At 41.8% G+C, this 26,873-nt stretch overlaps 2 protein-coding genes across 8 annotated transcripts in view; both read right to left on the bottom strand.

Annotated features, from left to right (window-relative positions):
- The window catches only part of LOC110501414 (high affinity cGMP-specific 3',5'-cyclic phosphodiesterase 9A), a 35,635-nt gene extending 19,408 nt beyond the window's left edge, over positions 1-16,227 (bottom strand). The window contains exons 1-5 of one of the 6 annotated variants that reach the window (XM_036958759.1): positions 15,597-16,227; positions 3,643-3,713; positions 3,230-3,340; positions 1,832-1,875; positions 249-303 (exon numbers count right to left, since the gene is read on the bottom strand). In XM_036958759.1, coding sequence (XP_036814654.1) covers positions 249-303; positions 1,832-1,875; positions 3,230-3,340; positions 3,643-3,713; positions 15,597-15,659 — 344 coding nt within the window. In that variant the 5' untranslated portion in view covers positions 15,660-16,227. Of the gene's footprint in view, positions 1-248; positions 304-564; positions 952-1,831; positions 1,876-3,229; positions 3,341-3,642; positions 3,714-11,181; positions 11,276-15,596 lie in introns of those variants that run through there. The other 5 variants (XM_036958758.1, XM_036958760.1, XM_036958761.1 and 2 more) reach the window with 5 other exon arrangements.
- Positions 16,228-16,459: 232 nt separating this feature from the next.
- The window catches only part of LOC110501413 (glucose-6-phosphate exchanger SLC37A1), a 32,445-nt gene continuing 22,031 nt past the window's right edge, over positions 16,460-26,873 (bottom strand). For both annotated transcript variants that reach the window (XM_036958756.1, XM_036958755.1), the window contains exons 12-19: positions 23,693-23,755; positions 23,360-23,445; positions 23,088-23,136; positions 22,825-22,898; positions 22,614-22,692; positions 22,368-22,465; positions 19,183-19,259; positions 16,460-18,082 (exon numbers count right to left, since the gene is read on the bottom strand). In XM_036958756.1, coding sequence (XP_036814651.1) covers positions 18,067-18,082; positions 19,183-19,259; positions 22,368-22,465; positions 22,614-22,692; positions 22,825-22,898; positions 23,088-23,136; positions 23,360-23,445; positions 23,693-23,755 — 542 coding nt within the window. In that variant the 3' untranslated portion in view covers positions 16,460-18,066. The remainder of the gene's footprint in view (positions 18,083-19,182; positions 19,260-22,367; positions 22,466-22,613; positions 22,693-22,824; positions 22,899-23,087; positions 23,137-23,359; positions 23,446-23,692; positions 23,756-26,873) is intronic.

A 26,873-nucleotide genomic window follows, 5' to 3' on the forward strand; every position in this document is an offset into this window, starting at 1 on the left:
AGGAGATAGAAAGAGGGAAAGAGACGGAAAAAGAGTGAGAAAATAAGATAGAGGGGGAGAGAGAGAAAGAGAGAGAGAGAGAGAGAGGGAAAGATAGAGCAAAAGGGACATAGAGCAATCATTATCTGAAAGCAGCACACAATAATACAGTGACACACAAATAGCATACATTTACGAGAAGAAGGGAACAAAAAGCATTTACCAAGCCAGAGGCAACATTTCCACAAAAGCTACATCAGTGCTCTTACCTGGAAAACTGCTCTGCCACCTGTGTCAATACATTCTGGAAGAGTTCCTCTTTATCTGGAAGAAAAAGATGGTGCTACGTTACACACAGGAAAAACACAACTCATGCACGTCTCTCTGTGCTGTAACGACAACACTGCACACGTCTGAAGCATTTCATTATATCAGAGCCTGGGGGTGTAACAGATATCGAGTGCCCCTTTTATCACACGCAAAACACACACACACACACGCACACGCACACACACACACACACACACACACACACACACACACACACACACACACACACACACACACACACACACACACACACACCTTATGTAAACCAGCAACAACAAGAGAATGAAACAAACACAACAGATGGCAAAAGAAGAGAGAGTGTTTTCTCTGTCTCACTACTGAACGCAGTAGTCGCGTTTCGAGATGGTGCCAGCTTGATATGTTAACAAGGCACTTGTAATATCCCTTCCCACACACAGAAAATAACTCCATGACAAAAACAAAGCTCTGCTATTGGTGCAGTGCAGACTTATGGCCAAAGTTCACCTGAGAGGCCAATAAAAGTGCAGGTATGTGAACTAGTAAAACCATCTGGCACCTGTTGGACTGATCCTATTGTACACCGTGTCTCATTAATGCTGTCCTAATGTACACCGTGTCTCATTAATGCTGTCCTAATGTACACCGTGTCACATTAATGCTGTCCTAATGTATACCGTGTCACATTAATGCTGTCCTAATGTACACTGTGTCACATTAATGCTGTCCTATTGTACACAGTGTCACATTAATGCTGTCCTAATGTACACCGTGTCACATTAATGCTGTCCTAATGTACACTGTGTCACATTAATGCTGTCCTATTGTACACCGTAACACCATACCACTAGACGTACTGGTGCCTCTTGGGCAGTTCACATTGTTGATTGAGGACCTCTTTACTGAGGAATGTGATTGGTTCTCTTTAATGTTTAATATTTGTATTATGTGGTATTTGTAAAAAAGTGCAGGGCTCCCTTGTCCAAGAGATCTTGGGCCTGCTAAAATAAAGCTTTCAAAAAGTGTGGAACAAAGACACAAGCTGCTGTTCATGGAATTTTTCCCAGATGTTCAGCTGGCCTGTCTGTGTACTCTTGTGTGTGAGTGATGACCGAAAATAAGGATGTTGTTTTGTCGCCTTCCCTGCACTGGGGAACTGGTTCTCATCACACTGTTAAATCAGCCAGGTTTACTAGGTGACATTTCCCATAAACGGAGGTCATGAACCATGTAACTTCACTAACCAAGCAAAACAATAAATAAATAGTGTGTGTGTGTGTGTGTCTGAGTGTGTTTACATCCTTGTGTCTATTGCCTACACGTTTTGATGACTATGCTTGTTTATGTGCAGTGTGCACATCAGGTATGTGGGATAGTGTGCTGTGCTTTGTGTATGTACTCATGCTTGCTTACATATATGCTATATACGAAATGGTACCTATGCATATGCTAATAAGCTATTGCATATGTGATGTCAGCGAAGCTTGTCTATTTGCATAGTCAGTGCATGTGTGTGAAAAGCCAATGGCCCTCTGGGACTCACCAGCTAGCTGTCCTCCAGTCAGGGGCACCACTCTGTACGGTGACCTTCAACACACACACACACACACACACACACACACACACACACACACACACACACACACACACACACACACACACACAAACACACCAGTCAGTTTAGACAGCAAGTGGTGCAGCACTCAAATGTGTTCCCCCTTCCTCCTAATCAGACATGCTGTGAATGTCCTCTTCCTCCCACTCTCTTACTCAGCGTCTGAAGTGTGAGGACACGCTGGGGGCTGTGTGTGTGTCTTTTTGGTTTTACTATCATTGTGGGGACCAGAAGTCCTCACAAGGATAGTAAAACAAGGAAAGGTGGGGACATTTTGCCGGTTCCTACAAGGAAAAATGCTATTTTAGGCTTACATGCTGACCATACCGCTCACGTCACGTGAGCAAGCATTGTAAAATAATGTACACATACATGTTATTCAATAATTGCACCAACACTGCTCGCGCGCGTCTACGCAGCCAGGCGCTAAAATAGAATTTGGTTCTATTTGTGACGCTTGACCATCTGCAAGTCCCGCCTCTCCCATCTCCTCATTGGTTTTTAGGATCATATACCCACGTGGGTGATTGAAGGATGAACTGAGGTCCACACTCCAGTCCAGTTGGTTGTGGTAATGCACCTTAAAGTTGGTTGCCAATCACCATTGTGCATTTCAGGTAAAATAACAAACCCCAATGTTTATATCACAGGACAAATTAGCTAGCAACAGCATGCTAGCTAGCTAAATTGCCATACATGTTTAATGCTTTTCGACCTGTCCCAAAATTTATATAGTTGGTTCAGAGTTCGTTTTGATATTTCCAACTGCGTGTCCTGATCGCGTCTGATGTGGGTGGACAAAATCAACATGCACGCAATGGCGTGAGCGGTCTGGTCAGCATGTTAGGTGTTAGGTTTAGGGTTAGAATTAGGAGTTAGGCCATTTGGCCTAGGGTTAGGGTTAGTAAAACATGCGTGTGTGTGTGTGTGTGTGTGTGTGTGTGTGTGTGTGTGTGTGTGTGTGTGTGTGTGAGCAGTGTCTAGCTCACTGATCACACCCTGACCATGGTTAGTATTTTCAGCCTAACAAGTCCTAGGCAATAGGGCACAATCTGGGATATTTCCTGCTGTTGAATGGACATTTAAATCAATAATATAAACCTTTACCCTTGATGAATTTAACTTTTTCTTATGAGTTTAGACTGCCAAAATGACAGATTATGCATTTAAGGACCAGCATATGTATTTTTCTGCTATAAATGTAAACACAGATGGAAATGAAGGTAGCCCTCTAGCCCATGGCTAGTACTTTTCAGAACGGGCTAGTAGAAAATGTGTCCCACTAGCTCCCCGGGCTTCCCTGAATGTAGATGTATCAGGGCCTACCTCTCGGTGTTGTGTGGCATGGTGGGGTCGATGGACACCATGGCTCCCGTGGAATCCAGCAGAGACAAGGTGGTGTTCCTGTCCAAAACAGACAAAGCAGGGACACTCTCTCTGAGGATGTGTCCCACTATGGTTCAATGAAGAGAGTGTAGGTGTTGGGCACATTCCAAATATCAATCAAGGAAACCAAGGGAAAGATGAAAGCTAGTCAAGACTAGGCCACTCACTACAGAGTATTATCTTGTCACTAATATGAGTTCTCAACGTGGCATCTAATAGAAGTGATCCTCAAAACAACATTAGAAAAGCAGCCTATCAGACAGGGAGATTAAAGGATCCCGACAGGACGCTGACAGAGACGACTCTAAGCTTCACAGCAGAACTGAAGAGGGGAAAAGAGAGCAGAGAATTACCTTGGAAGACCTAGAGCGGTACAGAATAACTCCTTGATATCATACGGGCTGCAGAATCTGCTGAAGACCACCTACGGGAAGGGTAGCAAAGACATGAAACATAGTCACGATCTAGTACATTTGTGACATATAATGCATGAAACCAAAATGGGTTCTACCTGGAACCAAAAAGGGTTCTCCTATGGGGACAGTCAAACAACCCTTTTGGAACCCTTTTCTCTAAGAGTATATATTCTAAAATATATATGCAGAAGTGTTGGAGATACTGATACCAGACGTGGAATGCATTCCCAGTAATCGGGGTGGAACAGCAGACCACCAAACCGGTGTATTTAGTCAGTCTACTATCCTCTCAAGCACCACCAGAGTACAGTGTAAAAATGGACCAACCCCCCCACTAGGGAGAGACGAAGAACAGGTCTCTCATTCCGTCAGTCATTTCTCGTGTCAGCCCCAGGTTCACCAACACAGACGACTTTGACCCATGTAGATAAAAGCATCTTGATTCTTATGCCATTGGCAGGGGCAACAAAGTCGACAATAGGTGACAAAAGGAACCAAGGCAACAAGGGTAAGAAGGAGACGGAGAAATGTGTAGGGTAAGAAGGAAGAGAGGAGGGGGGGGGGGCTGATGAGAGAGACAGAGAGCACTCCAGAAACCTGTCTGTCAGTGGCAGGCTGTCAGGTGTGTTAGACAGTGATGTGTTTAGTTCAGAGACACGTAAGCAAGAGCCACTTATGTTCACAAACAGACAATTCACCATGAAATACAATAGAAATCATAACTTTTCACTTAGTTATTGTTAATCAATTTCCCATATCCGTTTTCAGAGAAATACATAAAGGCTATGTAGGCTCCATTTTCACTGGTGTGAAATTGTAATTCAACAAAGAATAGAAACATCCTGTTCCATCTCCTCTCTAGAGAAGTGTAGTAGACCTATAGTAACATCCTGTCCATCTCCTCTCTAGAGACGTGTAGTAGACCTACCGTAACATCCTGTCCATCTCCTCTCTAGAGACGTGTAGTAGACCTACCGTAACATCCTGTTCCATCTCCTCTCTAGAGACGTGTAGTAGACCTACAGTAACATCCTGTCCATCTCCTCTCTAGAGACGTTAGTAGACCTACCGTAACATCCTGTCCATCTCCTCTCTAGAGACGTGTAGTAGACCTACCGTAACATCCTGTCCATCTCCTCTCTAGAGACGTGTAGTAGATCTACAGTAACATCCTGTCCATCTCCTCTCTAGAGACGTGTAGTAGACCTACAGTAACATCCTGTCCATCTCCTCTCTAGAGACGTGTAGTAGACCTACAGTAACATCCTGTTCCATCTCCTCTCTAGAGACGTGTAGTAGACCTACCGTAACATCCTGTCCATCTCCTCTCCAGAGACGTGTAGTAGACCTACAGTAACATCCTGTTCCATCTCCTCTCTAGAGATGTGTAGTAGACCTACCGTAACATCCTGTCCATCTCCTCTCTAGAGACGTGTAGTAGACCTACCATAACATCCTGTCCATCTCCTCTCTACAGTAACAGTACTAGTGCCTTAACATCTGAGCGGATGCAACAAGGAAACCTACTCAGTATGCATAATATACAGCGACATACAACAGCCCTTTGGTAAAAGTAATACAAGTGGGTCAGGGGTAAACATTGTCTTTGTCATCTGTCATGCTTAGGAAGGATGGCATGATGCACGTAGGGCTCTGACTCTCTTCATTGCGTGTGTGTGTGTGTGTGTATGTTGCTGTGTGTGCTTAAACATGTGGAGGTGCTCATGTAATAGCCTGGCGCTGCTGCCCGCTTCTGTTTTCGATGATGGATGACGCTAGCTTGACAGCAGAGAGTATGCTAAAGGACAGAGAGCATAAGGTGGTAGGGTAAGCATAGGATCTCTCTTGTATGAGGAACCAGGTCCGTAGATAGTGCTGACAAACCTGGATGTTTATGGACCCTCCATGTCATCTAATAATAACTGATGAATAACCAGTTCCTCTCTAATACCCGAGTTCTGTTCTTGTTGAGTTTCTATACAGTGCCTTCGGAAAGTATTCAGACCCCTTCACTTTTTGCACATTTTGTTACGTTACAGCCTCTTTCTAAAATTGATTAAATTGTTTTTTTCCCCCTTTGTCATTAGAAATGTTTGCTAATTTATAAAAAAAAAAAAAAAAATGGAAATATTCAACTTACATAAGTATTCAGACCCTTTACTCAGTACTTTGTTGAAGCACCTTTGGCAGTGATTACAGCATCGACTCTTCTAGGGTATGACGCTATAAGCTTGGCACACCTGTATTTGGGGAGTTTCTCCCATTTTTCTCTGCAGATCTTCTAAAGCTCTGTCAGGTTGGATTGGGAGTGTTGCTGCACAGCTATTTTCAGGTATCTCCAGAGATATTTGATCGGGTTCAAGTCGGGGCTCTGGCTGGGCAACTCAAGGACATTGAGACTTGTCCCGAAGCCACTCCTGCGTTGTCTTGGCTGTGTGCTTAGGGTCGTTGTCCTGTTGGAAGGTGAACCTTTGCCCTAGTCTGAGGTCCTGAGTGCTCTGAAGCAGGTTTTCATCAAGGATTTCTCTGTACTTTGCTCTGTTCATTTCCCCCCTAGATCCTGACTAGTCTCCCAGTCCCTGCCGCTGAAAAACATCCCCACAGCATGATGCTGCCACCACCATGCTTCACCGTAGGGATGGTGCAAGGTTTCCTCCAGAGTTCAATCTTGGCTTCATCAGACCAGAGAATCTTGTTTCTCATGATCTGAGAGTCTTTAGGTGCCTTTTGGCAATCTCCAAGCGGGCTGTCATGTGCCTTTTACTGAGGAGTGGCTTCTGTCTGGCCACTACCATAAAGGCCTGATTGTGCTGCAGAGATGGTTGTCCTTCTGGAAGGTTCTCCCATCTCCACAGCTGAATTCAAGAGCTCTGTCAGAGTGACCATCTGGTTCTTTGACACCTCCCTGACCAAGGCCCTTCTCCTCGATTGCTCAGTCTGGCCGGGTGGCCAGCTCTGGAAGAGTCTTCGGGGTTCCAAGCTTCTTCCATTTAAGAATGATGAAGGCCACTGTCTTCTTGGGGACCTTCAATGCTGCAGAAATTGTTAGGTACCCTTCCTCAGATCTGTGCCTTCGACACAATCCTGTCTCGAAGCTCCACTGACAATTCCTTCGACCTCATGGCTTGGTGTTTACTCTGACATGCACTGTCAACTGTGGGACCTTATATAGACAGGTTTGTGTCTTTCCAAATAATGTCCAATCAATTGAATTTCCAACAGGTGGACTCCAATCAAGTAGTAGAATCATCTCAAGGATGATCAATGGAAACAGGATGCACCGGAGCTGAATTTTGAGTCTCAGAGCAAAGCGTCTGAATAGTTATGTAAATAAGGTCTTTGTTTCTTATCTTTAATAAATGTGCAAAGATTTCTAAAAACCTGTTTTCGCTTTGTCATTATGGTGTATTGTGTAGATTGCTGAGGATTTTTCTTTGTACTATCCATGTTAGAATAAGTCTGTAATGTAACAAAATGTGGAAAAAGTCAAGGGTTCTGAATATTTTCCGAAGGCATTGTATATGGACACCTAAACCAACATGCAAAATTACATAAATCCACACTCCTGATTATCCAACGGCACAGGAAATACCGTATTCAAATGCAATCACACACAGAACATGCAGAAGAACAATGGAGCACGTAAAGCAGGAACTAATCAGCATAATTTCTGAACAAGGAAGCTAGATAATAAAACACACAATGGCAGCGCTACACAGTCAGTCACACTGCAAGTGAATGAAACACTCCTCATTATTCACTATGGACTGGAGCCTGGAACCCATCTGGCTATAGCCTTAAGATGCAAATGATCTGTGCATCAGTACAAAAACAACAATCTCTGATAATTGAATGAGTTCAAACCAACATAGACCCTAAAACCACAATGTTCGAGTCCAAATTAGAATGTAGGTCAAACATCATCAACTTTCAGGTCAGACAAAGGCCAGGAGTGGGGAAGAGTTAAGATGGAGTGTCGCCTTCTTAGTCCAAAAGTGGAAGTGGGGTCACAGGCTCTCTTTCCATTTCCCCTGAAAACCGGAACATCTGGTTGTTGGGGACTCGGCAGAGTTTACCACCAAACTGACTTGTTGTGGATAAAAATCAGCTTGTGATGACATAGTGCACCCAAAATGTACTTTTTCGCTTAAGTTTTCATGTACCGAATGAAAATCTAGAAGTTCAATGTGTTTCCATCGCATTTTCAACTCTACTGATAGTTTTGTCACAAAAATTGTTGCAATGAATAGCAAATGTGCCTACTTTGGTCTTGGCATGTGTGCTGTAGCCAACAGCTCGCAGATACAGTATGGGTAGGCTGTGCGGGTAGGTTAGTCTACATAATGAAATAAGAGTGGGAATATTCATATTTCTCAAACAGCAGTCAAGCATCGATCATCATGTCACCAGAATATGACCCTCGATATTTATTGGAAAGGAGCATCAAGGTCATCACCGTGCACTTTCACTACCCATCATAACTTATTTCATCTATAGCCTAATAAACTGCATGGTTTCCTGAGTCGTAGTGGGAGGACCACACACCAAGTCATCGCATAACTCCAAGTTGACTTTGATATGATGGTTATTGTATCAATACTTGTGCATAAAAGGTGTTTCCAATGCCATTTCTCGCATAATTAATTTTACCGACACAGAAAGATCCAACCATGTCGAACAAACAAATTCTGTCGGCATTTATAAAATTGCACTGAAACTTCCCGTTTACATTAAAGCTGTCATTTTTTGGTCCTACGGTAAGACTCCACTCGCATAAAAACTGTGGATGGAAAAGTGGTTAGTAATGTGCTCCTGTGCACAGAGCTGTGCTGGAACTATGATAAGATCCGATAGGTCCCTGTTGTTATGACTGAGCTGTGAGAAGTAAGGTACGACACTAATTTAGTCTGATGGGAAGTCATATTTAGAAATGATTGAGCAGTGATAATAAGTATGAGAGAGAGAGGAGAGAGAGAGAGCGAGAGAGAGAGAGCGAAAGAGAGGGAGATAAAGGAATGCAAGCGTGAGAGAGAAAGAGAGGAGTGTGTGAGAGGGATCAAGGAAAGGAGAGAGAGAATGTGTGTGTGTGTGTGTGTGTGTGTGTGTGTGTGTGTGTGTGTGTGTGTGTGTGTGTGTGTGTGCGATTGATAGATCAACAGTGTGAGAAAAATGCAGCGTCACATAGACACAAGAGAACGAGAGAGGGAGAGAAAACAACAGCGGATGGGGGAGAGAAAGAGAGGAGGTGCCATATTTTTACCCCAGCAACAACTGACCAATGGCAACCGAACAATATCAGAAATCCAGAACAAAAGTTTACACACAGTCAGAGATGAATTGACTTATCTCTATGAGCTCACAGTTGTAGTCACTGACTACGAGCCTACACCACAGCATTTCCTAAACCAGCTGAACAAACAGGCTCACAGAAAAACACCAAACAAACATAATGCAGACTTGGAATGAATTCCATAACAAGTGACACGGTCTGCAATAAATGCAAAGTGCCATCGGAGTGGAGCATAAAAGTCTTGTTCCTTTATTGTCCTGGTCCTCAGTCTCCTCCACTCCACTGGGTGTAAGTGTAAAGAGCCCTCTGGACGGGATCTAGACCCACCATTCTGGCTCTGTTTGTGGAGGCTAATTGACATGGGTATAGTCTGTGTGAGATTAAAGCAATTGCACACGAGAGGGCGTGCTAAATGACTTTGAACGAATTTCACTATTGAAACTATGTTGCAAATGTTGAGAGACAGACAGCAATGTTTGTACAACCCCCAGATGTTGCAAACCAAATGTTAGGCTGGAAGCAAGGGGAAAAAATGTCTAGATGCCTTTTACAGGGGAGATCAAGTTAATGAATTGGCTGGCTGGGCTGTGGAGGAGCAGGGAACAAGATTCCCAATTTTGCATTATAGGCTTACCCGTGCTAAAACAGTTTTTTTAGTATGGTTTAGAACGAGTCTCAACCAATCACAATAGTTGTTTTGATCAACCCATTGTAGAATAAGGAGTTTGTGACACTATACAAAACTGTCCTTAGGCCAAATCCTTACATAAGATGAAAGTAAGTCACTTGAGGTTTCATGTGGCGACTGTTCCAGTGATTTACACAAACAAATCTCAAGTTAAGATGTGGCCCCTACATGCTGAAGTTTTGATCATATATGTACGAAACCTGAGCATTCAATCAAATCAAATGTATTTGCAAAGCCCTTTTTTGCATCAGCCAAATACAAATATAGAAACCCTGCCTAAAACCCCAAACAGCAAGCAATACAGACGTAGAAGCACGGGGGCTAGCATTTCATCCTGGAATCTAGAATGGCCGGTATATCTACTGTAATAGAAATGTGTAGACTACATGCTGGGTTTAAAATGTGCGGGAGATGATAGTAGTGGCAGTCTACATAGACAGTTCCTGTACTTTTCCAGACTGGAATTGTACAAAGGGCCAGCAAAGTGAAAGTATTCACCCCCTTGGCATTTTTCCTATTTTTTTTTGCTTTACAACCTGGAATTAAAATTGATTTTGGGGGGGTTTGTATCATTTGATTTACAGAACATGCCTACCACTTTTAAGATGCAAAATATTTCTTATTGTGAAACAAACATGAAATAAGACAACAACAAAAAACGGAAAACTTGAGCGTTCAACCCCCCAAAGTCAATAATTTGTAGAACCACCCTTTGCCGCAATTACAGCTGCAAGCCTCTTGTGGTATGTCTCTGCAAGCTTGGCATATCTACCCACTGGTATTTGGCCCATTCTTCAGGGCAAAACTGCTCCAGCTCCTTCGGGTTGGATGGGTTCCGCTGGTGTACAGCAATCTTTAAGTCATACTACAGATTCTCAATTGGATTGAGGTCTGGGCTTTGACTAAGTCATTCCAAGACATTTAATGTTTCCCCTTAAACCACTCAAATGTTCCTTTAGCAGTATGCTTAGGGTCATTGTCCTGCTGGAAGGTGAACCTCCGTACCAGTCTCAAATCTCTGGAAGACCGAAACAAGTTTCCCTCAAGAATTTCCCTGTATTTAGAGCCATCCATCATGAATTCAATTCTGACCAGTTTCCCAGTCCCTGGCGATGAAAAACATCCCCACAGCATGATGCTGCCACCACCATGCTTCACTGTGGGGATGGTGTTCTCTGACCACTCTTCCGTAAAGCCCAGCTCTGCGGAGTGTATGGCATAAAGTGGTCCTATGGACAGATACTCCAATCTCCACTGTGGAGCTTTGCAGCTCCTTCAGGGTTATCTTTGGTCTCTATGTTGCCTCTCTGATTAATGCCCTCCTTGCCTGGTCCGTGAGTTTTGGTGGGCGGCCCTCTCTTGGCAGGTTTGTTGTGGTGCCATATCCTTAAAATGTTTTAATAATGGATTTGAATCGTGCCCCGTGGGATGTTCAAAGTTTCGGATATTTTTTAAAACCCAACCCTGATCTGTACTTCTCCACAACTTTGTCCCTGACCTGTCTGGAGAGCTCCTTGGTCTTCATGCTGTTGCCTGCTTGGTGATGCCCCTTGCTTCGTGGTGTTGCAGACTCTGGGGCCTTTCAGAACAGGTATACTGAGATCATGTGACACTTAGTTAAATAAAGTCCACCTGTGAGCAATCTAATTATGTGACTTCTGAAGGTAATTGGTTGCATAGCAAAGGGGGTGAATACACATGCACGTACCACTTTTCCATTTGTTTTTTTATTTTACTTCACCAATTTTGACTATTTTGTGTATGTCCATTACATGAAATCCAAATAAAAAACGATTTAAAAAAGTTGTAATGCAACAAAATAGGAAAAACGCCAAGCGGGATGAATACTTTTGCACTGTAAAACACATTAAATATCTGGTCCTCTCATCTTAATCTTAGAATTAATTATTCTTCCTCTAAGGAATTTCATCAAGCATTTAATGATTAGCTGTCATTTTTTCCCACTCAAATGAATGATAAGCTATCATGCTTTCACCAAAATATAACTCTACAGGCTCTATTTTAATAAACCTAACGCAATGGTAAATCTAAGCGCAGGTGGTAGCGCTATAGGTTCAGGGGTGTGTCAGAAATATTTTTGCTATTTTCACTATCACAATTATCAGCGTACTTGCTGGCGTTGGCGCGAAAGTGACGGGTTTTGAAGAATAAACAAACTGTGGGTGTGTTGGGGCTTGGCCCATCACTAGCCAATCAGAACGTGTTCCATGGCGAAATGTGGTTGCTTCAAGTTGTGTATTTACGGTCTTATATGTATTGCCTTGGAATCAACTCCACTCCCAATGCTAGTCCATCATAGTTTGTTAAATGGCTTACAGAAACAAAATGTAGACATATCTTTGATAAATACATTAACTTGAACCCAATTTCACTCGACATTGTTCTAAGTAATTGTATGGCAACAGTAGCATTCACACTGATATAGGGGCTAGGCCTACTGTAAATTGAATTGTGGCTGAGCATTGGCATGCCAAACATTATCAAGATTAAGCAAGATTAAATTCATTATTTATAAGGCCTAAAAAAAATAATGAACAATTCTAATCAAATTCTAAACAAAACCACTTGTTTTAAATAGCCTACGTCACTTCCAGACTACAATTTCTCCCCGTGGGTATATAATATTAAAACAATGTAGACTACGGAGGGTTATACGCACATCCAAACTTTTCACAGTAGCTGGACAACAATCGAATATAACTAGAAAGGGCGAATGTCCATTCACCGTTATAATGCTCCACAATAGGCCTATGCTTTACGACAATAATCGGAAACATTTTACAGATCACCTCGAATTCACACATCTCCAGAAGTTGCATTGCAAGCGCGCCACTGACGTTGTCACCATGAAACCAGGAAGGTGAATCATACTAAAGGTTGGTTGTAATAAAATTCAACAAAAAACTAGCATTTTTTTTTTTTTACAACAATACATGAATGTAAAATGTAATACAATCGCCAGGATTAAAAAAATACACATTGCTATTGAATTAGCCTTCGTTATGGTAGGCCTAAGGGAGGGCTTGGGTTTTTCAAATTTTACAGGTTACAGAACTTCTAAATACGAGGTTCACCGGTATCCATTCACCGAGGTACTCATCTCTCGTTTCACGGTGGGCATGGACACGTAGCCTACATCATGGATGGGGTTTTACGCACATCCAAAACGTTACCTGCATGGCTAAAATAATGTGGGCCTGCCTTCAATGCATAGATAAAAAGAAAATGTCAGCTCAATGTTTTACTCCTCTCAAACCTTATATTTTAATAAAGCTTTGGTGATTAAGATGTATTTACAAGCGGTCTCAGGAGCCAAACCCTTTATCGACAGTCTTGACTAGCCTACTTCGCGATAACATTGGGCAGACAACAAAAGCCTCAATTGAGAGGAGGGAAGGCTACTGTATGCTTGGTTTTAAATCAAATAAAACAAAATGGGGGAAAAAGTTAGTTTTTATATTAAAAAAAAAGAAATATACAGGCACCAAAAGCACATTGGGCTACTCTTCCTCCATGCGCATTGTGCGTCACGGCTGGACAGGCTGCCTTTCTGCTGTAAAAACCCATGCCATAACCAACTGCATTACTGCTAATACCAGATTTTGGTTGGTCTTAAATAACCCTTGCAGCGCTGCCTGAAATCAGTACTTTGGATACTGTTTTTTAAGGATATCAAATTAGGGTTAGAAAATTAGAAAAAAGTTAGAAAGTTAGAAATTAGGGTTAGAAAATGCCAGTCTGACAGTTTTTACATGATGAAATTGCAAACTAACGTGCGTTTGAGACTAGCGCCGCCTTAACGCCAGCCAAAAATAGAGCCCTACATGTTGCCACTCCACACAGGTTCACAAAAACTGTGCAGTTTCTTGTGCAAATGTGTAAAACTTGATAAAGATCTAACACACACGCATGCATATACACATAGAGAGGACAGTGAATGTGTCCAAACAACAGACAAGATTCTGAAAATTCAGTTTTTGATATTGCTGGACAAAGTTGATTTACTGTTTAACTGCTTTTTTCTTCTTCATAAAAGTGAGGCGAGGAAGCAAAAAAAACAATCCCCCAAAATAAAATGGACTCCAAGTGAGAGTTTTTCATAAATAGTGGAGAATGAATACATTTGTACTTTACCACATTGTCCTACCCATCTGTGCAAGCTTTAGGCCTTCAAGAGTTATATTATTCCAAGCAAAAACCTATGCTAGGAAATCTTTCCTGTGTTATTTTGAAAAAGGATGCAGATGAAGGTACAATGTTAATTGATATAATCACGTGAAATGAAACAGAATGGGCATTATGACAGTTTCTTTATTCTGAACATATCTCTGATAAACGTCAATAACAGCATTATTAACATATGTATAATAGAATACAATATCAAGTGTTTTTTTTTCAAATGAAAAAAACTTGACCAAATGTATAATCGGTTCATTACTATAAATGTATAGCCTAACTATACTTTAATTAAATATGAATACAATGCAAATATTAAAAAGGCTTATCGTAGACCACACTTTATAGGAGAAATAGGCTACTGAAGATGGCCAATCATTCAAGTTAGGTCTTTCAAACAGTGCTGGACTTGGGCAGGAACTCACCAGCACCTCAAATGTCCCACTGCTTGAGCTCCTGTTCCTCTTACAGAATATTAGCTCAAAAGTATTGCACCTAAATATAAACAGTACCAGCACCCAAAATGAGTACTGGCTCCTAGTGTAAGTCAAGCACCGCTATCAAATAAGTGCAATTCAACACATATCTACAGGATAAAAATGTAATTGAATGCGATACAGGCTATATAGTAGAATATGTATGCTTTTCTAATTCAAGAATAACAATAAATAAATGTAATAAAATAAAATGTTAATTTATAATGTGTTCATGACCTATTAGCCTATAGCCTGCAACAAAATAGTAATACAAAATGAATAGGCCTATCATAGACTAGGCCTTTACTTTGAAGAAAGAGGGACAATCATTCAAGTAAGGTCTGTCAAATTAATGTAGCATTGGAAAAAGTACATTTCAATCCGGCCATAAACTATAGCATCATCTACAGAATATAACTGATATTCAAAATGCGCAATTAAAAGCATAAATCCATTCCAGAGCAAGTTTTACAGTAGGCCTATATAGTCAAATCACTGCTTCCTCCTTCGATTGCCTCATCCGGCTGCCAGGAAAAGCTTTGCTGAGGAATGCCCTGATCTCTGGCCAGTCGTTTTGGTTCGATGATGACGTTGTTTCGGGTATTAATTGCTTCTAATAGGTAAAAATATTATGCGTTAACCGTGCATTTAACCGATTGTTTATAACGAGGGACGTCCCACCACGGTAAACCTGGACACAAATAGTAGGAATTTGCGTCGTCCTCAGCTATGCTGGAATGCGAAAGAAAATTAACATCTGCACATACAGGTCCCGAACGTTTGTGCGTCAGTGTCCAATCAGAGGCCCGAACATAACAAGCGCGTGATCTGAGGTGGTTTGGTCTCTGATTCTCTCTCACCAGTTTGGGAAATCCTCAAGGGACACAAAAAACGATACATATTTTAATAAAAGTGAAGCGGGGGCGAAAAGTGAAGCTGCGCATCCGTTAAACAGTAAATCAAGTGTCTGGCATATGCATAATCCATCAAAAAGTGAATAGATTTTTTTTGCATTATCAATTACATTAGGCTATTCATTTTAACCACGATTTGTATATGAATATTATACAATATGCTATTGAGGGTTTCCTATTCTATAGACAGCATAACTATCATTGCACCGTTCTTCCAAATCTTTCCTATGCAATATTGGACCTCTTCCCAGTTAGGCCTACAGGGCAGGGTGTAGGTTGATGATGAAACAGGCTGACATGATATAACGGTTGATTGACAGTTATACCTTCTGAATTCTGCCATCCACGTCCAGGTAGATTACTCGGTACGCCGAAGAAGCTGATCCCATCTCTCTCCACCCCTCAAGCCTCTCTCGCCGCTGCCGAGGAGTCGGATTGCGGGCTATAGGCTACCACTCCGTTCCGTGCCCGAATTGGAAAACCCGAGAGCCGTCTGTCCTTCTCTGAATGGGCAAATGAAGTTAGCGTTTCAACATCTCTTTCTCTCTGGAGCACCTAGCGAGCTCTCATCTCATAAACCCCCTCCCTCAGCCGCTCTCAAATGAGTCGCACGCAGACAAACACACACTGGGAAAACTGAAGAGCAGGGATCGTCGTACGTTCTCTCTTATCGCCATAGTTACCGGGGCTCCTCAAGGACGCGTGAGTGGGGTAGTTTGCCTGCCCACACAGCCCCCAGTCTGTTCGCGATGTTCATTCCCTTTTACGAACAAACGAGGCCATATTCTATTGATAATATGGCTATTCAAATCCTATATAGTCTCTAAAAACGGTATTTTTGGTCAAAGCACACGAGAAGAAAGGAACCGACGAAAGAAAACCAAAAAGCAGCCAGCAAGCGCCGTGAAAAAGAGATGTTTCACATGTAATTTAGTTTCTTGCATGGGCGCCCACGCGCTTCCCCTGATGACATATTAAATCAAGCCTGTAGGCTCGAGTCAGCTCAGGGGTTTTGTGATGCTATGCGTGGGAGAGAAGTCATGGGCAATCAAAACATACTAATACTTTCAATAAAACCCGTCATTGACTGTAGTGTATAATCCGGTATAATTACGTTTTGGTTTATTATGAGAACCTACCAGTCCCAATAACTGATTGTTCATTTTTTTAAAAAGACAGTTTCAGAGAATAATAATTCATATTTGATTTGGCCTGCAGTACTTTTCAGAAACAAAGAGAGATTGCCTGTGTGTGCCTGCCTGTGTCACTGAGTGGAGGACTAGCTTTCAGAAGTGTACATTTTGTTTGCCACCTGCCACCTCCAGCTGGGAGACTTGAGACCACTCAGCCTAACTGGAACACACTTAGCCTGGTGAACAAAACAATTCAACATTATGCTTAGAAACCAAGACAGATCTTTTGTGAAGAAGCTTCCAGAGAATTCAGCAACACAGCCACTCGCTTTTTATTTATCTACCAAGATATCTTCAGAAATGGACAATTGTCACCAAGACCGTGTACTTATGAGTCAGGTAAGAATCAGACAAGTAACTGAACAAAGCAAGTGCCTGACCAATGAACAAACACCAAAAAAAAAGGTACACAGTATTTCAAGTACTACCATTTAAGCACTGCGATAATGATTCAGCTTCCACCAAGAAATACTCTATCGCCACAAAGAACAATGACACGTTACTGGATGGGGTCCCTTCCATTTCAATTCAGTTAAATACGGCCGGTGAATTGGAATTAACCACATCTGCCAGAATGAAAGTTCATAAGAATATAGATTACTTTTTCATGAAGGTACATAGGCTACCTTTCTTCACTCATTTGGCACTTTAAACTCGGAGGTAGGAAGCATTAGTCACAGGAACGTCTTTAAAATGTTCACAAAGGCAGAATGAATGTGAGCATTTTAAGGTTTGGGATGATGGCATTTGGTGTTTTCTACACATTGTTATTTTTACTATCACAGTTTAACATTGCACTGCATAAATAACTGATTTGAGAAATGGTTGATCCTCCTCGGGAGTTGATATGCAGAATTCCATACTCAAACACAAAATGTTACATTCATAGCATTCAAGTCCCAAAACATAACAAACTGTACCATAATTTGCTGATCATATAGGAACACAAAATATCAGTACCTTCATATACTTCCTAAACAGAGAAAATACATAGACCACCAGAATGTTTTTTTTTTTTCTCCATATAAATTACTGTGCATTTCCCCACAATCTTTGGTTACATAAGGCTGAAGTGGGCCCAATATGCTCTAGATGTATATAAAAAAATCTAAATAAAAAGTGGTATGTGCTCAGAGGGACTGGATGGCTTGGTTGGTTGCTTATTCTACTCCGCTACTTCCATCTTCATTGACTTTCATTCGGTTCCAATAGGTGCTGCTACACACTAGTTCATGTCAGCTACTGCTGAATCGACGGCGATACAGCCAAGCTCGCAGTGACAACAGACCTTTAGAAAGAAGTGTTGCCTGTCTATGTCTCTTTGTGAACATTGTCTATTGTCTTGGGCTCAGTGTTTCAAAAACTATCAGATAGTATTAAAGGCATATTCATTGAACAGACAAATCATTGACTTAAAATCCAGATAACTGGGCCCTGGTTTATAGGGATTGGGTTAAGGTTGAGAGGTGACCACAGGCAGGGTGGGTTCAGGTCATCTCAGTTAAAAGGTCCGGTCCAGGGTAGTGGTATAGGATGCAGTGTGTCTGTGCTGAGCGAGGGCCACAGTCTTTTCACTTCTCGGTCTGGAGTTAGTGCAAAGTGCTTAGTGCTCCTTCATCCTACAAGACGGAAACAGAAAAACAGACTTTGATCCCTAAACAAAAATCTGCATAAAAACAATGTGCAGTTTCCCACCAGAGATGTGTTTCCATCAAATTGATAAAAAGGCTGTGCGTGATGACCTAGTGCACATATAAATGCATTTTGTGGTTAAATTCTGACGTACCGAATAAAAATAAAAAAAACAAGTTAAAATGGGTTTCCAATGCATTTTCAACTCTTTTTTTTTCTCCCACAAAAAAATGCTATGTTATATAGTGAGTGTGCCCACTGCTATTGGCACGTGTGCTCTAGCCAACAGCTCACAGTTAGGCTACAGTGCAAGTATAGCCTACATGATGAGATGATTATGGACAAAAGAGTAATCCATTTTATTTGTCAAACAGCAGCCAAGCATTCTATTTATATTTGAAAGAGTTGAAGCTGTTGCAGTGCTTAAGGTGGTCCAGGAGACTGTTCCCATAAAGAACAACCTTTAAGTGATGGAATATTCACCTAATCTTGTATGGAAGGAGGGATGTGGAGATCAGTGGCAGTTCTTGTAGAATAATGAACCCCAGTATTGAATTTGAATAGCATTTGAAAAGAAACAGGGTGTAGATTCATTTGTTATAGAAACAGATTTGGTTGATATACATTTTGAGGATTTCAAGGCGATGAAAGAATGGAGAGGAACTGGCACGACAGTCTGAGTTGCGCTTCCTCACAAAATGTTTTTGGAGAATGAAGAAGTTATTGGGGTTGCTTTTATGAGTACTGACCCAGCATATATTGCAATATGAGATAAATGGATAGAGTAAGGTGTAGTACAGATTCCAAATTGTTTTTTTGGGGGGAAAAGAGGTTGTATTCATCTGATGACACCAATACCTTTCACAATTTATTTGGAGTTAATTTAGTGATGCGTTTCTGACGGTCTTTATCAGAGAAAAAGATGGTGTCATCAGCAAACAACATAAAAGAAGACAATGAAAAATGAAATACAAGTCATTAACATAGATCATAGAACATGATCAATGGCATCAGTTACTATAACAAAGCCTAGATACCACTCGATACCGCCATACTACAACAAGTAGAATATAAACAAGTCACTTACTCTACAGTGGTGCTGCCAGAACGAGGTTTAACCACGTTACCAGAGGTCAGCTCCTTCATCACCAGCCGCAGCAACAGCTACAGAGGAAACACATCCACACACAAAGCCACATTCTATAAGATCCACATAAGACAAACATTAAGAGGATAGGGGGCAGTATTTTCACTTTGGATGAATTGCGTGCCCATAGTGAACTGCATCAAACTCTGTCCTAGATTGCTAATATATGCATATTATTATTACTATTGGATAGAAAACACTCTGAAGTTTCTAAAACTGTTTGAATTATGTCTGTGAGTATAACAGAACTCATAGGGCAGGCAATCTTCCAAACAAGAAAATAAATTCTGAAAGTTGGGGCAACTTTGACGTCATCGCCCCCTCCTTTCCCAACAAGATATGGATCTGGAAGTACTTCCTACGCCTTCCTCTAGATGTCCTCATGCAGTAGAAAGTGTAATGGAGCATTTGCTGTGAACTTTGACCTAATGGGAGGGAAAATAGTCAGTGTCCCGACTGAATGCCATTTTGCTGTGGCGCATTTCTCTGTGGGTGCTACGGCTGTTCCATTCGGCCCCAGATGAAAACGTATGATCCGGTTGGAACGTTATTGGATATATATGATAATAACATCCTGAAGATTGATTCTCTACTTAGTTTGACCAGTTTAGTCGACCTGGAATATATATTTTGGAAGTTTTCGTGCAAGTTATCTTGGACCAGCAGTCAGTTTTTGGGCACGTGAGCTGAAAGTGATAGCAAATGCAGCTACTTGGACACTAGTATTGGACATTATGGAACAAAACAACAATTTATTGTGGAACTAGGACTCCTTGCACTGCATTCTGATGAAAGATCAAAGGTAAGGGAATATTTATGTTGTAATTTCGTATTTCTGTTGACTCCAACATGGCGGTTACGTCTGAGCGCCGTCTCAGATTATTGCGATGTTAGGCTTTTTCCGTAACGTTTAAAAAAAATCTGACACAGCGGTTGCATTAAGAACCAGTGTATCTTTAATTATATGTAGAACATGTATCTTTAGTCAAAGTTTATGATGAGTATTTCTGTTATCTGGCGTAGCTTTCTATAATTTCTCCGGATATTTTGGAGGAATTTCTGAACATGGCATCAATGTAAACCAAGATTTGTGGATATAAAAATGCATATTATCGAACAAAACATAAATGTACTGTGTAACATGTCATATGACTGTCATCTGATGAAGATTTTCAAGAGGTTAGTAATTCATTTTATTTATAATCCTGCTTTTGTGATTTTATCTTTGGCTGGAAAAAATGGCTGCGTTTTTTCTTTGGTTTGGTTTTGTGTGTTTTCGCTGTAAAACATTTTAAAAATCTGACATGATGGGTAGATGAACAAGATGTTTATCTTTCATTTGAGGTATTGGACTTGTGTGAAAGTTATATATATATATATATATATATATATATATATATATATATATATATACACAGTGCCTTGCGAAAGTATTCGGCCCCCTTGAACTTTGCGACCTTTTGCCACATTTCAGGCTTCAAACATAAAGATATAAAACTGTATTTTTTTGTGAAGAATCAACAACAAGTGGGACACAATCATGAAGTGGAACGACATTTATTGGATATTTCAAACTTTCTTAACAAATCAAAAACTGAAAAATTGGGCGTGCAAAATTATTCAGCCTCTTTACTTTCAGTGCAGCAAACTCTCTCCAGAAGTTCAGTGAGGATCTCTGAATGATCCAATGTTGACCTAAATGACTAATGATGATAAATACAATCCACCTGTGTGTAATCAAGTCTCCGTATAAATGCACCTGCACTGTGATAGTCTCAGAGGTCCGTTAAAAGCGCAGAGAGCATCATGAAGAACAAGGAACACACCAGGCAGGTCCGAGATACTGTTGTGAAGAAGTTTAAAGCCGGATTTGGATACAAAAAGATTTCCCAAGCTTTAAACATCCCAAGGAGCACTGTGCAAGCGATAATATTGAAATGGAAGGAGTATCAGACCACTGCAAATCTACCAAGACCTGGCCGTCCCTCTAAACTTTCAGCTCATACAAGGAGAAGACTGATCAGAGATGCAGCCAAGAGGCCCATGATCACTCTGGATGAACTGCAGAGATCTACAGCTGAGGTGGGAGACTCTGTCCATAGGACAACAATCATTCGTATATTGCACGAATCTGGCCTTTATGGAAGAGTGGCAAGAAGAAAGCCATTTCTTAAAGATATCCATAAAAAGTGTCGTTTAAAGTTTGCCACAAGCCACCTGGGAGACACACCAAACATGTGGAAGAAGGTGCTCTGGTCAGATGAAACCAAAATTGAACTTTTTGGCAACAATGCAAAACGTTATGTTTGGCGTAAAAGCAACACAGCTGAACACACCATCCCCACTGTCAAACATGGTGGTGGCAGCATCATGGTTTGGGCCTGATTTTCTTCAGCAGGGACAGGAAAGATGGTTAAAATTGATGGGAAGATGGATGGAGCCAAATACAGGACCATTCTGGAAGAAAACCTGATGGAGTCTGCAAAAGACCTGAGACTGGGACGGAGATTTGTCTTCCAACAAGACAATGATCCAAAACATAAAGCAAAATCTACAATGGAATGGTTCAAAAATAAACATATCCAGGTGTTAGAATGGCCAAGTCAAAGTCCAGACCTGAATCCAATCGAGAATCTGTGGAAAGAACTGAAAACTGCTGTTCACAAATGCTTTCCATCCAACCTCACTGAGCTCGAGCTGTTTTGCAAGGAGGAATGGGAAAAAATTTCAGTCTCTCGATGTGCAAAACTGATAGAGACATACCTGAAGAGACTTACAGCTGTAATCGCAGCAAAAGGTGGTGCTACAAAGTATTAACTTAAGGGGGCTGAATAATTTTGCACGGCCAATTTTTACGTTTTTGATTTGTTAAAAAAGTTTGAAATATCCAATAAATGTCATTCCACTTCATGATTGTGTCCCACTTGTTGTTGATTCTTCACAAATCTTTATGTTTGAAGCCTGAAATGTGGCAAAAGGTCGCAAAGTTCAAGGGGGCCAAATACTTTCGCAAGGCACTGTATATATTGAATTCCCTGCACCACCTTTTCAGCTCAACGGGGGGGGGGGGGGGGACTGAGGGGAACTCCTTGCCCCAACAGGTTTTAACAAGCATCAGCACCTACCAGCAGTGCTAGGAAGTCAGCTGCCATCAGCATGTAAAAGACCTGATCCCAGCCCTGTGACGACAACACTCCTGCCAGAAGGGGGCCTATTGCTGCACCTGAAAAGAACAGATCACAGGACAGTTTGTAAGTCACAGAGCTAGACCTATGCTAAATTCTAAAGCAACCCCATGTCATTAGCTATCCCCTCATGGAGCTAACTTATCACATAGGATCTACTGGTATGGATGGAGGTGAGAGACTGACCTACTGATCCTGTGCCGTCAATGATGGCCGTGACAGTAGAAAGGGCTCTGGCATTGCCCTTGAGGCTCTTGTGTGTTCCCTAGGTTCAAAGGTCAAAACAGAGTGGGACGGGATATGAGGTCAGAGACAGACCCCCCCCCCCCACTACTACTAGGGAGGATTATATAAGTGTAAAACAACAGTGAGAAAGACTCACTCACTACACACTTACCAGATCAGCAGCCACTGCTGTTGTAATTAGGGCATATGGCCCATTCACAAGTCCTCCACACACCAGTAGCATACCTATGAAGAAAATGGCCCATCACAACATTATCCACTTGATCATAGCTCTGTTCACCTGTGCGTTATTGACAGTCAGAATAGCACAGCCATTATGTCAACGGGCCCAGGAGCGTGATTCATGAAGTCAGTCTACAATCCCTCTCACAAGAGCAACACAAACTGGACTTAGTAATATAAATAGATCCTTACCTATGGTCGGTCCCAGTCCAAACTCGCTGATCATGGAGAAGCCATAAAGCTGAGATACAGAACAAAAACATTAAAAAAAATATGTCCTATAAGATTAATGATGCATGCTTATGTTTAGCCCTTGAGATGGTCAACAGTCCTCTGAAGCTCAGCGATCTTCTGTAGCTCAGTTGGTAGAGCATGGTTCTTGCAACACCAGGATAGTTGGTTTGATTCTCAGAAACAGAGAAAGAGAGAGAAAGAAATGGAGCCACACGGGGAAAGAGACTCACTATAGGAGCAGCCAGCAGCAGCATCACTGCACAGGTGGTGGCTCTCTTTCCCAGCTTATCAGATATGACCCCAGCCAATATTCCCCCTACACACAGAGAAAGAGATTAGATTAGCACAACAATCAAGATGTGTGGTTTGCGGGTAGTTCAATTCCAATGATGAATTAGGAAGTCCTGACATCATTCATTCATGCATACAAATCAAATCTCTGGCAACACACACAGGAGTACACAAATATCCAGATCATAAAGTTATTTGGTTCGTAGAAAGAGTCATACAAAAGGATCAGAACTACAAACAACCACTGAAAAAACTAAAAAAAGGGAACATACCCACAATTCCTCCCACGTCAAACAGAGTGGAGAGATCTCCGGCCTTCTTGGCATCTAGGTGAGCTGAGAGACAGGTCTATTATCTTCACACACCCTCTGGCAAACTAAATAAGTGACACAGGATACTAACAAAAACAACAAACAAAGCATAGGTATCCTCTCACAGTGGTTCCCAAACTGCTGGAAAGGGGCCCCGAGTGAAAACGTTTGGGAACCTCTGTCCTAACAGGTAGAGCTGGTTTGACCACAGATTATCAAGACATACAGTGCATTCGGAAAGTATTGAGACCTCTTGACTTTTTCAACATTTTGTTATGTGGTCTAAGACACTGCATCTCAGTGCAAGACGCGTCACTGCAGTACCTGGTTCGAATACAGGCTGCATCACATCCGGCTGTGATTGCGAGTCCCATAGGGCGTTGCACAACTGGCCCAGCGTCGTCTGGGTTTGGCCGGGGTAGGCCGTCATTGTAAACAATCATTTTTTCTTAACGGACATGCCTAGTTAAATAAAATAAATACGTATTCTAAAATGTAGAAATCTTTTTTTTAATTTAAAATCAACCTACACACAATACCCCATAGTGACAAAGCAAAAACAGGTTTTTAGAAATGTTTGCATCAAAAACAGATTCTTTATTTACAGAAGCATTCAGACCTTATGCGATGAGACTCGAAATTGAGCTCAAGTGCATCCTGTTTCCATCGATCATCCGTGAGATGTTTCTACAACTTAATTGGAGTCCACTTGTGGTAAATTCAATTGATTGGACATGAATTGGGAAGGCACACACAGTTGACAGTGCATGTCAGAGCAAAAACCAAGCCATGAGGTTGAAGAAATTGTCCGTAGAGCTCCGAGACAGGACTATGTCGAGGCACAGATCTGGGGAAGGGTACCAAAACATTTCTGTAGCATTGAAGGTCCCCAAGAACACAGTGGCCTCCATCCTTCTTAAAAATGGAAGAAGCTTGGAACCACTAAGACTCTTCCTAGAGCTGGCTGCCTGGCCAAACTGAGCAATCGGGGTAGAAGGGCCTTGGTCAGAGAGGTGACCAAGAATCCGATGGTCACTGACAGAGATCCAGAGTTCCTCTGTGGAGATGGGAGAACCTTCCAGAAGGACAAACATCTCTGCAGCATTCCACCTATCAGGCCTCTATAGTAGAGGGGCCAGACAGAAGACGACACTCAGTAAAATGCACATGCCAGCCCACTTGGAGCTTGCCAAAAGGCACCTAGACTCTCAGACCATGAGAAACAAAATTCTCTGGTCTGATGAAGCCAAGATTGAACTCTTTGGTCACAATGCCAAGCGTTACGTCAGGAAGAAACCAGGCACCATCCTTACGGTGAAGCATGGTGGTGGCAGCATCATGCTGTGGGAATGTTTTTTAGCAGCAGGGACAAGGAGACTAGTCAGGATCGAGGCAAAGATGAACGGAGCAAAGTACAGAGAGATCCTTGATGAAAACCTGCTCCAGATCGCTCAGGTCCTCAGACTTGGAAGGTGAACCTTCGCCCCAAAGGACAACGACACTAAGCACACAGCCAAGACAACGCACGAGTGGCTTCGGGATAAGTCTTGATGTCCTTGAGAGGCCCAGCCAGAGCCCGGACTTAAACTCTATCGAACATCTCTGGAGAGACCTGAAAATATCTAGCAGCGATGTTCCCCATCCAACCTGACAGAGCTAGAGAGGGTCTGCAGAGAAGAATGGGAGAAACTCTCCAAATACAGCTGTGCCAAGCTTGTAGCTTCATACCAAAGAAGACTTAAAAGCTGTACTCGATGCCAAAGGTGCTGAGTAAAGGGTCTGAATACTTATGTAACTGTGATATCAGTTTTGTATTTGTAATACATTTGCAAAAATTTCAAAAAAACTGTTTTTGTTTTGCCATTATGGGGAACTGTGTGTTGATTAATGAGAAAAAAAAAGATAGAATCCATTTTAGAATAAGGCTGTAACATAACAAAATGTGGGAAAAGTCAAGAGGTCTGAATACTTTCCGACTGCACTGTAAATGTCAGATTGCAGATAGATTCAGTATGTCTCAGACAAAGTCTAGCAGGTAGCGAGCAAAGAATGCATGCCCTGACACTTCTTATAGAGCTCTCCACAATGCCCTGGATTCATGTACTGTATACTTGACCAAACAGACAGAGTTCCTATACGAATGTAGCAGTGGGTGAGGGTGTTGGTGCAGTGTAATGTAGTGGTTCTCAACTGGTTTTGCCTTGGGACCCAAATTGAACCATGTTATCTCAGTCGCGTTTGGGCAAAATGCAATCTGGAAAACAATTTTTAATGCTATAGACAATAAATTTAGCAATTATATTAGATAAGGGAACAACAATCACACCTTTTCATTGTCAATAATTCCATATTACTCATATTCTTGATGAAGAATTTTGGCAACTCACTTATTTGAAACCACAACATGTGCTAAAAGGCACTACTTATAGATTGCAGGCAATCTCAAAGCTGTGCGTTACAGGGAAGACATCCCCCTCCCTCATGTGGTACCCTTCCTGCAGGCTCATCCTGACATGACCCTCCAGCATGACAATGCCACCAGCCATACTGCTCGTTCTGTGCATGATTTCCTGCAAGACAGGAAGGTCAGTGTTCTGCCTTGGCCAGCAAAGAGCCCGGATCTCAATCCCATTGAGCACGTCTGGGACATGTTGGATCGGAGGGTGAGGGCTAAGACCATTCCCCCCAGAAATGTCTGGGAACTTGCAGGTGCCTTGGTGGAAGAGTGGGTAACATCTCACAGCAAGAACTGGCAAATCTGGTGCAGTCCATGAGGAGATGCACTGTAGTACTTAATGCAGCTGTTGGCCACACCAGATACTGACTCTTACTTTTGATTTTCACCCCCCCTTTGTTCAGGGACACATTATTCCATTTCTGTTAGTCACAGGTCTGTGGAACTTGTTCAGTTTGTCTCAGTTGTTGAATCTTGTTATGTTCATACAAATATTTACACATGTTAAGTTCGCTGAAAATAAATGCAGTTGACAGTGAGAGGACGTTCCTTTTTTGAGTTAATATTGAAAATACTGTGACTGAAGAATAATAGTTTCCAGAGAATAATTTATAAAACAAAAAAGTAGGTTCATTGTCATTTCTACACACTTTCTACCTGGTATTAGTTTCAATTCAGACAGGAGTA

The sequence above is a fragment of the Oncorhynchus mykiss genome, chromosome 22, assembly GCF_013265735.2.
Source record: "Oncorhynchus mykiss isolate Arlee chromosome 22, USDA_OmykA_1.1, whole genome shotgun sequence".
NCBI classification, from domain to species: Eukaryota; Metazoa; Chordata; class Actinopteri; order Salmoniformes; family Salmonidae; genus Oncorhynchus; species Oncorhynchus mykiss.